This window comes from Nyctibius grandis, chromosome 6, assembly GCF_013368605.1.
Source record: "Nyctibius grandis isolate bNycGra1 chromosome 6, bNycGra1.pri, whole genome shotgun sequence".
Taxonomy (NCBI): domain Eukaryota; kingdom Metazoa; phylum Chordata; class Aves; order Nyctibiiformes; family Nyctibiidae; genus Nyctibius; species Nyctibius grandis.
The window spans coordinates 74291285-74301786 of NC_090663.1; the positions used below are offsets into that span (position 1 = coordinate 74291285).

At 45.8% G+C, this 10502-nt stretch overlaps 2 protein-coding genes across 3 annotated transcripts in view; one reads left to right on the forward strand and one right to left on the reverse strand.

Moving 5' to 3' along the window:
- NAA15 (N-alpha-acetyltransferase 15, NatA auxiliary subunit) overlaps positions 1–8078 on the reverse strand; it is a 46217-nt gene extending 38139 nt beyond the window's left edge. The window contains exon 1 of one of the 2 annotated variants that reach the window (XM_068402781.1): positions 7384–8078. In XM_068402781.1, the coding sequence (XP_068258882.1) occupies positions 7384–7437 (54 nt within the window). In that variant the 5' untranslated portion in view covers positions 7438–8078. The remainder of the gene's footprint in view (positions 1–7383) is intronic. The other variant, XM_068402782.1, reaches the window with a different exon arrangement.
- Positions 8079–8159: 81 nt separating this feature from the next.
- Positions 8160–10028, forward strand: NDUFC1 (NADH:ubiquinone oxidoreductase subunit C1). Its single transcript, XM_068402783.1, has 3 exons — positions 8160–8269; positions 9011–9114; positions 9945–10028. Exons 1-3 carry the CDS (start codon positions 8209–8211, stop codon positions 10026–10028), a joined length of 249 nt encoding a protein of 82 aa, XP_068258884.1. The 5' UTR covers positions 8160–8208.
- Positions 10029–10502: the final 474 nt, after the last annotated feature.

Here is a 10502-nt window from a genome sequence, read left to right on the forward strand (position 1 = left end):
CAGTATGAAGAACTTTTAGCTGTTTTCTCTTCTAAGATTACGTATTTTCCCAGGTCACACTTTTAACTCCAACTTAACGTCAATTTTTTAAACTCCCTATCTGCAAATTAATTGAATTAAAACAAATGCAAACTCGAGCACTTTATGAGGCTTGAGCAAAACCAAGGTGGACAAATCCTTTCAGCTGCAGCACTGTGCTCCTCAGGGGACTCTGCAGTTTCTCCCAGTAGCAGCCATGAACACATAGACTTGCGAAATCACGCAGCAAGGTTGGCAGCTACGATGCCGTAAGACCTCTGGCAGCGGAAAGTGTTAGCGTACTTGGCCTTAACATTAGCTAAGGTGAGCACTTACAACGCACGATATGCATGTCTGCCACTCAGATGCTATCTATTTCTTCCAGCACAGTTCAGATGCAGCGACTTAAAAGATAGTCCAGGCGCTGCGCAGCTCAAGGCTGTTTTCCAGCACAGTTACTCTCTCTACGGCTAGACTACATCAGGTCAAGTCACTAAGGTGCACTAATTCAAGCTAAATGTAGTAAAGAAGATTCTGAAAGCTGGAAGCATTAGGAACAACTACTCACCATGCATTAGTGGGTCTTTTGAGCACTAACCGTATCAAACAGCTCAACAGCTCTAGGCAAAAGCTTCCACCACACTGATTCAGTTTCATGACAAATACAAGATGTATAAACCCAAGGACTGAAAAAACCCACATAAATCTTACAGATATGTTAATGCTGAAAAACTCTAGGGCAAACTTGCATAATTTTTTGCTGTCAAATTGAAACCAATCATCCTCTTCCATTGCTCTGCTGTGTTAACGAACGGAACTGTTCTGTATAAGAACCAGCTTCACCAATTGCCTAATTTAAGGGACTAAGAAATCCTCCTCCTGCACAGCTTGCCTTACTTTTTGGAAGTGACCAGTACCTTCATAACTAGCATTGCTTGGTAGAATATAACCAGAGGAACAGGACAAGTTCAAACTGAAATTAGTTAGGAAGAAGGTAAGAAATATGTGTACCTTTTCATTTAATACTGAGGCAGGGGGAAAAAAAAAAAAATCTATGCTATGCCTATGCTTTTGAATTGACCTCATTCCTGTATTTGACAACATCCAGCTGGAAACAGCTGCTGACAAATAGCTACAGCTCTTCTAGCAGTAAACCGAGAAATCCTCACTCACTGAAGCAAGACTCTTGCTGAAAAATCCATTATTTGACATCAAACAGTTGGTCACTACTTGCTTACTTTAATCTCTCGTTCTTGGGGAGAATTACCATGAATTTGGCCATGTCAACAAGATCAGCTGACTTCTGTCCATCACCCTGGAACCCTTATGTTCAGGCTTCACCTCTGAATTTAGCATGAAACTGACTGTACCTGCCAACAGGTCTGGTATGGATAGGATATACTTGGTTTTTAATGATCATCTGAAACAACTAAGTAAATCAATTAAAATTCCAATATATGGCATGAAAAGGACTAAAGGAGACCCACACAATAGGTTGTTCTGGACTTAAATGGACATTTCAGCTCAGCTGTAGCTCACAACATAGCCCAAGCCATGTGATGAGGCTACTGACGTTTTCTACCCACATCCAGAGTACTCTTCACCCTTAGCTCTGAGGTATGTGAGATTCTGTCTTACAGCATTGAGCCATTGTGAAATAGTTAAACGTGGTTAGTAAGATAAGAAAGGTTGTTCTTCAACATTACAAGGTTTGCTAACTTGATTGTGTGGTATCATAGAAGCAAACAGGAATCCTTGTAACAAATCTCACTGACCTCAGTTTTAAGGGTGGCATAATAATTGTTTGTCTTCTCTAAATCCCCTATAAGAAAAATAAGAAAAGACGTAACTCCTTAACACCACTCTTGTTGCACTGACACGGTGCCGCTGTGGACAAGAGATTTAAACTTGAGCTGCCCAGAAAGTGCAGTCAGCAAAAATTCATTAAGAAAACCTTTGAAAAACAGGAATAAACACAACTTGATCAAATTCTAGCCAAAATAAAGGGCAGTACCATACAAGCTGGATCAAGTCCATTGCCCCAAATAAGATTCGTTTCAGATCCCTACAAGAACCACTTTGGGTTCAGCTAAGAGTATCTATAGCCACAACAACGCAAGACTAGCTATGATCTTACAACCATGGTGAAATTAGGATGCGTTTCTATTAATAAAGTCTTTTATTTTCATAACAAACAGGTAAGGAACAAAATCACGCTGCTCCTCAGAAATTCACAGCAGAGAATCCTGTTTCTACAATTTCTGACAGCCCCTATGCCAACACATGGCCTAATTTGGTGAACAGGCTTTAGTAACAGCAGTATTACTCAAGTGATTCCTTAATTGTATCCTAGAGTCTCAAACAGTAATTAATTTCTTTAGCAAGTTTGAGAAATATTTCTGAAAAACAAGAACAGTGACTCTGCTTAAAGCAGCACGTCTATTCTTCACTTCCATTCCAATTTTTCAACCAAGGCACAATTTTTCCTACTACTTTTGGCTAAGCCAAGCAGGGCATTCCTTTCGGCAAAGGAAAAACAAGTGACTGACATCTCAACAGCCAAGATATTGGAAGCACCTTGTTAGCAGTTCCATGATTCAGATGAGATAGTACGTGGTGAAACTGCAGTGGTGAGCATACTTGCGTACTGTACAGCCATGTAAATGCAACAAGATTGCATACAAAATGTGCTAATTTATTTGGTTACCAATAAAAGTGAAATTCTGGAAATCAGCCTTTAATCTTGAATCAAGATTACTTAAGAGGAGATTTCCAAGTCTGCCACCTCAGCACCCTTAAAGTCAGCACGTGAACTTCTGAGAGACAGATTATTATTTTTAAAGGTCTGGCGCTGGTGCAAATATTAGTGAAGGAGAAGCACAGGTCTGTCTAGTTTGAAAGTGGAGGGACAGGGAGCAGATTCTGGAATGAAGAAACAGGAAGATGGCCCAGCAGGAGGGACTTGGCATATTTACAGCAGAGCCACCGAAGAGACGCTGTTCAACAGGCTTTTTTTATCATTAGGAAGTTCCTATATCTTTTAGTAGAACAGTTGTCAAAGCCAGCACGGAAAAGAAGACGATCAGCTCAAAGATAAATATCCTCAAGCACAGCAGCGTTACTGTAGAAATGTCCAACTAAAGGTGAAATTCAAACCCCCCCTCTCTTGCAGCACACACCTTGGTTACTGTAATGCCCCACTGGAGGACACAGTTTCTGGCCATGCTGAATCAAGCCTGCCTAGCACATAAGGTAACTGATACAGAGATGAAAGATGTATAGCTCTCCAGACATCATGAAGACCACAGATAATCACCAGTCCTGAACAGACAGATAAACTCTGATCTGCATACAATGCAATATACACAAGCCCAGACCAGCATGGCATCTTGCTTCTTCAGTATGCTCCTTCTACAGTAAGTACTAGAGTTATATATCAGTACAACTATTTAAACAAGGCCTGAACACACTTAGTTCCTCACTTAGTTGTTTGTTTGCATCATAAAATACAATGTTGTTTCCCTTCTTAAATACTTGGACTTTTTTCTACCTGTCAAAACCATATTCAACCAGAGCCTAAGACCACCAGCTATGGTAAGAAGTATTTGCATCATCTTACTCTGCCAGAACATCATGACTCCAAGAACTTTGTCCTCTGCTGCTTAAAGGAACTGAAAAACTCTTCCACATAATATATGGCACCTCTTAAGAGCTCTGTATTTAATATTTCTTCAATACATTTTCAATATATTTAACTTCTACATCCAAACAAAACAGAGCTGAATATTGGCTTTGGGATTTGTAAAACAAAACTGAACATATTTGATCAATCGTACCTGACCAGACAGAGGGGTTGAATAATTTGGCAAAACGCCAGGAACATTCATCAGTTATATTTAATAAAAACAAACAAAAAAACCCAAAAAAATCAGTCATTCCTACTTCCTACAACTAGTAGTTTTATACTTGCTAGTAAGAGGGGGGGAAAAAATGAAGTAAACTCTTTTTCCAGCACATCCAGCCTTCTGGGTACCAAAAAGTCAATTTCTCCATTCCTTTGACTCCCGTCTTTGCTTTTCTACCCTTTCCTCTGCCTCCACCTGAATTCTTCTCAAGCAATCTCTGGGCTGCTCAGAGATTACGTGTGTCCAAAAGACTGATACTGACTCAATTTTAAATGTTCAAATGGATCAAAAACAAAAAGAGAAAAATTTAGAGATCCACTTTTCTTCTAAGTTCCACAAAACCTTTGAGCAGAAGAACAGAAGAACCTGCAGGCTTAACAGCAAGTAGTTAAAACTGTAAGAATAACATGAGCTAGAAACTTTTTTCAATGGAAATGTAAGTTTAAGCAGAACAGTGATCAATAATCCTGTGGGTGTTTTTTTATGCAAACTAATCATGCAGGTCCCTTCCCTTTGTACTACAGGAACACTAAACTGTAAAATGCCTTTCAAATGGAAAAACATTTCTATTAGAACCTCCACATACCTGTAAAGTGACTAGAAGAGGTTAGTCCGGTTAGTGTGTTGCGACACGCAAAGGCAAAGTGCACATGCTTCTGAACTCAGAATTTGTCAGCTGAGAGGAAATGCTGGCTTGCAAGCAAATCCATACACAAAACAAATTTACTTATCACGTAAGATGTTTACTACAAAACAAACAAAAAAACCCCAAACTCTGAAAGCTAGTTATTGCCTTTCACTATGGAAAGCTGGGCAGCTTGGTGTAGTTTTCGCAAGACCTTAACATTCAACATTTGTGTTACAGGTCTACTTCTTAAAAATAGCAAAGAAATGTCAGGAAGTTAAAACTCACACAAAATCCACTTGCTTTTTTTCATTTTGTGCTTCACTTACAAAAATACAAGGCTGTTACCTACTTAACTCCTGTGTTTACTACCTCCACGAAAATCAGAATGTGAATGATTTTGTATTTCTGTAAACAGCCTGTGTACCAGTAATTATCTATTTGAAGGGTAATTCATCCCTTCAACACCACTCAGGCTGGTTCCCAAAGCATCTGCTGGGGAAAAAAAAAAAAGTCTCATCCAGGCATGCTCAACAGAACAACTCCATGGTCTGCCCGGGCCAGGACACAGCATGTGCCGACCCAGGGCCAGACAATGAGACCACCTTGTTAGCTGGCCAGGGGCTCAGAGGTCCCGTTGGGGAGCCAGCTGCCCAGGCAGACTCAAGCTCCTCCTGCTGCTGTTCAGCCACCCGTGGGCCAAAGGAAGAGGCAGCAGAGGATACGGCATAATGAAGGGTTACAGTCTCCTGAAAAGAAGGCGTAGACCGAGGAGAGGCTGCAGGAAGAGAGAGCTGGGGTGAAGGCACAGGAGCAGGGAAGTAATGTTTCTCTGGACTTGCATTGATAAATGGGGCTTTCTAAAAGACGTCTCACTTATTCAATTCAAACACGTAATCAGAACTTCACAAAGTAGGGTCATTATCCATAACAAGGAAGACAAGTAGCTCATTAGCCAAATTTTCAGTGTGATGAAAACCAACTTCAAGCCTTTTCTATTCACCATGTGTTACAAGGACAACTAATCGCAGGGCAGTCTTAATACTAGACTACACATCACAGGCTCATCCCTGCAAGATATAGGAAAACATCAAAATGCCAGAATAACTTTTAGCTTACCCAGTACCTGAGACTCTTATATTTTTATTAAAGATTTTCAGTTAAAAAAAGGACAAAATTAAAATTGCTTCAGTCTACAGAAATCTGCTTGGACTGGAGCACACCTTTCTCTTTTTTGACCTGAACAAAATTACGAAGCTTTACCCAACTTGCACGCTGAACCAGCATTTTCTCTGAAGAAACTCTTTATTCTTCCCTTGTTCCTGCCCTCCACACAAATACTCAGACAGCCATGCATGAAGCCCAGAAAAAAAAAAAAAACACACCACAAAAAAACCAAAACAGTCAGTTTTAAACACAGAAAGGCTCCTTGATTCAATTTGTCTTGTAACCACACAAGCCATCTTCATGCAAAGGAAAAGGGGTGAGCGAGCAACAAGGCTACTACTTTCCCAGCTCATAACACATCAAAAATTACACACTTAGTACAAGATCATACCAACTCCCAAGATCATACCAACTTCCAAGCACGGCTGAATCTTTCAAAGCAGAAATAAGCTTTACAGTTCATTGTACCTACTTTTAAACCCTAACTGAAGCCACATGTCTCATGATGAGATGACTGTACATATGGATTTTTAGTTCTACAGATTTATTTCATTTTTACAAAATATTTTGGAAAAAAATGACAGAAGATTACATGCATCCCTCCTCCTCTTAAGTGGCAGAAGTTTACAGAGCCGTAAGAGTGCTGTTACTCCAGAAGGAGTACAGTACTCATCTTACTTCTGATCGCTGTAAGGATCCAAAATAGTAGTCTAAGCCTCTTTGAAAGAAGGCATAAGATTTCTAGACAAAACAGACTTTTTTGAGAGAAAACAATATAGCACTTGACGCAGATAACATAATCTTCTCAATAAATCCACTGAAGTTGCTCATTAACATAATTCTGTCATTTTCAATTCACCCCAAGCCCTCAGAGACACGAGGCTCCTGCACCACTGCATCAAAGCTGAAACAAGTTCCTTAAGACCTAACTGAAGTGTGCACACTTGTGTGGTATTTGGACTGCACCCTATCTTAATCTCCTTCTAAAAGCCAGGTTTATTGCCTAAATTCCACTCCAGTTTCTTTCATCCATAAACTGGCTGCCCCCCAGAAGTATCGGCTGTCAAACTTTAACAAGAGTTAGCTGTAAGTTAAACTTTGGAAAGACTTCAAAACCTTCATCCTTCTCCACTTCCTCCTCTGAAAGCCATCTTCCCCACTGACCAACAAATCTGCTTGCTGACTGCAGCGAAAATCTGAGTTATTAAAAAAAATAAGAAAAAAGAGAAGCAAGGGAGGGCGGTTCAGCAGAGCGGCTGCAGACAGCGGGCCGATGAATGAAGCAGCCGCGGGGCTATTCGCACGGAGCCACCGGAGCGCCTCGCTGGGGCACGAGGCAGCCCCTCGGGCCCGGCCGCGGCCCCGCCCGGCAGCAGCACCAGCTGGGGTGGGCGAGCACGGACACACGGCTGCCCCCGGCGTTCCTCCGGCCCCGCGGGGCCGCGCCCGGGCGGGACAGGGCGCGGTGACAGGCGCCCCTCGGTCCGGCCTGCCCCGGCAGGAAGGAGCCGGCAGTCGGGGCGCCGCCAGGGCCGGCGCGGCGGCGCGGGGCCTGCGGGGCGGCACCGGGACTCCGCTCCACACCAGCCCGAGGAACGAGCCGGGGCAGGGGCCGCCGCCTGCCCGCCCCGCCGCGGCCAAGCCCGGGCCTCCCGCCCCGGCACTCACCAGAATGCGCTTGAAGAGCGCGTTCTCCTTGGGCGGCAGGCTCACCGACGGCATCCTCCCCGCCGCTCCCGCCGCTGGCTCCGGCGCCGCCGAGGGGCTCCGGGGGAGGGGGTGGGTTGGCGGGCGGGCTGCGTCCCGTCCCCACTGCTCAGTCGCCGCTACCGGGAGCCTCCCCACCAGAGTCTGGCTGCTACCGCCGCCTCCCCACCCCCCTCCCCGCCCTCCCTTCGTTCCTCAAACCACCGCGCTCTCGCCAGCCGCAGGCCCGGCTGCTCCCGGCCACCGTCTGCGCGCCGGGCTGCCCCGCGCCGCGCCGAGCCCCGGGCGGCGGCTCACGTGGTAACCGAGCAGGCCGGAGAGAGGCGCCGCCAAAATGGCCACCGCCGAGGGCTTCCCCAGCCGGGTCACGGCTGCCCCTGCGCATGCGCCGCGACCCCGCGCCGCCACCGGCCCCGCCCTTGCCCACCAGGTGTGCCTGGGCCGGGCTGGGAAGGGGCGGGTGTAGCTCTGCCCCACGCCCGCAGCGCCAGCCCGGCCTCGCGGAGCCGGTTCCACGGGCGGAGAGGCCAGGCCGCCCGCTCTGGCTGTCGGCGGGGCGGGGAGCGCCGCTCTGTACCGTCAGCAAGAGCGGTTAAGGGCGGGGTGTGTTGGGGTGAGGGGGGATTGCGCAGCGGGCGCCCGGCCCGCCGGGGCTCCTGCGGGGGAGCGCGTACGCTCGCGGCGCCCCGGGGAGAGGCGGGGCGGGGCGCGCGGGGAGCGGCGGGCGGGGAGGGGCGGGGCGTGGTGGCTCCACCCCAGTGGGCGGAGTCGGGCCGAGCCGACAAGATGGCGGCGGCGCTGAGGAGGGTGACGCGCTTACGGCTGGTGGCGGGAGCGCCGAGCCTCGGTGAGTGGCGACGAGCGGGGCCTACCTCGCCGTGACCCGGGGTGGTGGGGAGCCCGGTTGGGTTTAGGCGAGTAGGAGGCTGTGGGCCTTCGCCCACGCCCTCAGGGCTCTGTGCCTTAGCGGGCTGTGGCGGTGCCCCGGAGCCTGTCTGCTGACCTGACCTGGGCTGGGCTGCGTGCGGGGGGGCCGGCAGCGTCCCCGTTAGCTGGAGCGCTCCTCGCTTCGTGACTGGAATTAAAGCAAGGTGGCAATTTTCCTTTTTTTTTTTTTTAATCCAAACTAGTTAGTCATATTTTATTATTATTTTTCGGTATTAAGTTGGTGCTGCTGCCAGGCCGGGGGGAGGAGGACCATGACCCGCCACTCCTCGCCGTGTCTGTGGTGCCAGCCCTCCTCGGGAAGGCTGTGCCGGGGGCTGCCCTCGGTGGGGCGGGGTGTGGGGGCAGCTGGGGAGGGCCTGGGGGTGACGGTGAGAGGCGGCGCAAGCCAAAGGTGCGGTAAGGAAAGGGAACAAGGCACTGCTGTTGCCAGTGCCCCATCCGCTCTCTCCCTGGGATCAGGCAGTGCATGCTGCAGTATATCTGCAGATGGGGGAGCTACAACAGTGTTATGGGGACCATTTATACATGATAATTGGATTTGTTTGGGGTTTTTTCCCCCTGATTGTGTGAGTGTCAGTAATTGACTTGGTAGTCTAAACCTGAGAAACATTAACACGTTTGTAATCTTCTGCCTTTTTAGCTTTTACTCGTTCTGCATTTGTTGCAAAAAGACCTAATTATGACCAGCCAAACTGGTTTGGAGTTGCCTTGGCTTTTAGCACCAGTGCTGCCTTGTGGGCTTTTGTAAGTGTTTTCATTTGGTTATGTTGAACTTAACTTTTCCCAAACCGTAGTGATCTGAAGGCAATGACTACCACCTACTTAGCTGATTGGGGTAATGGATGGTCATAGCAGGTGTCAAGACTGAAGCATAATTTGTTGATTAGTTGTGTTTTCCCAAACCTGTGTTGTGCTTTTATTTAGAAAAATGAACAACTTATTAAGCTTCTCTGTATTGCAAACTTAAAACTGCCACAACAGAAGAATTAATTCTTCAAGCCTGTTGGTTTAAGGCTTTAACATTATTTTCCCCAATGGATCTAAAAAAAAAAAAAAGTATTTAGAGATGTGCCTAAAGTGTATCACACTACTAATGCATTATCTTCTCATTTTTTACCTGTAGTCAATTAAGACCCCCTTTTCCTGAGCAAAATGCAGATGTAAGATGTTCCCTGTTTCAGAGAACTCACAGGCTTGACGTTGATAAAGCAAGCAGGGTGTAGTAGCTCTCACGAAGAAACGTGCAGTGTAAGCAGCACTCCCATGATGACAACACTTTTCAGGGTGGAGTGGATTCCCTTTGGCGTTTTCACCATTTTTAGGGTAGTGGTGGATTGATTGACAGTAGGAACCTCCTTCCCCCCCCCCCCCATTGGCCAGCAGAAAATGTTTGAGAAAGGTGTGTGGAAAAAATGCCTCACTGGGTAATTTGCAGATAATTTACGCTGTAGTGTCCCAGTTATGTATTAGTTTGCATTATGATAAAAGGAATTTTATATTCTGTAGAAATCTTCTTGTTCACTGGTTCCAGCTGTGCATTGTATAGCCTTTTATCATATACTGCTATTTTATAGCTCTTCAAGCAGCATAATGAAGATGTAATGGAATATGAAAGAAGAAAAGAAGAGAGAAAACACAAGTGTACAGAATGTTCATAGTAAGTATGTATGTACAGATGCTTTTGACTTTGCTGAACACAAATTCTGCAGGTCTTTGACTTCTATTAGCAATCAAGATACTGGACTGACTTACTTTCTTCCCTTACTATTTTCCTTAATACTTTACATTTTGGCTTTTGCTATTCTAACTCATTCCCAGTTTTGAAGTGATAATGTGACTTACCTATATTTTCATGTATTTGTCTGCATATTCACTGCCAGCTTTCTGTCTTGGACATGCAATCTTTTGGAAAATAACACATCTCTATAGTGTCTATAATAAATTTAGGTTGCAAAGAGAATACCTTACAAGTGCTTTAGTGGCGAGGCAATCAAGGTCACTAACAAGAGCTTATCTTTGCCTCTCTTATTTTAGCAGGTCTGTAGTGGGAAACATTTTTCTCAGTTTCACTTGTATATTACACATACGAATGATATTAAGTCAGTGCCCGTAGACTTGCATTATAGTGCAAA

Coding starts and splice junctions, on each gene's coding strand:
- NDUFC1 (XM_068402783.1), top strand. CDS start 8,209: ATGGCGGCGGCGCTGAGGAGGGTGACGCGCTTACGGCTGGTGGCGGGA. Junction 8,270..9,010: donor GGCGGGAGCGCCGAGCCTCG/GTGAGTGGCGAC, acceptor CTGCCTTTTTAG/CTTTTACTCGTTCTGCATTT. Junction 9,115..9,944: donor GTGCTGCCTTGTGGGCTTTT/GTAAGTGTTTTC, acceptor GCTATTTTATAG/CTCTTCAAGCAGCATAATGA.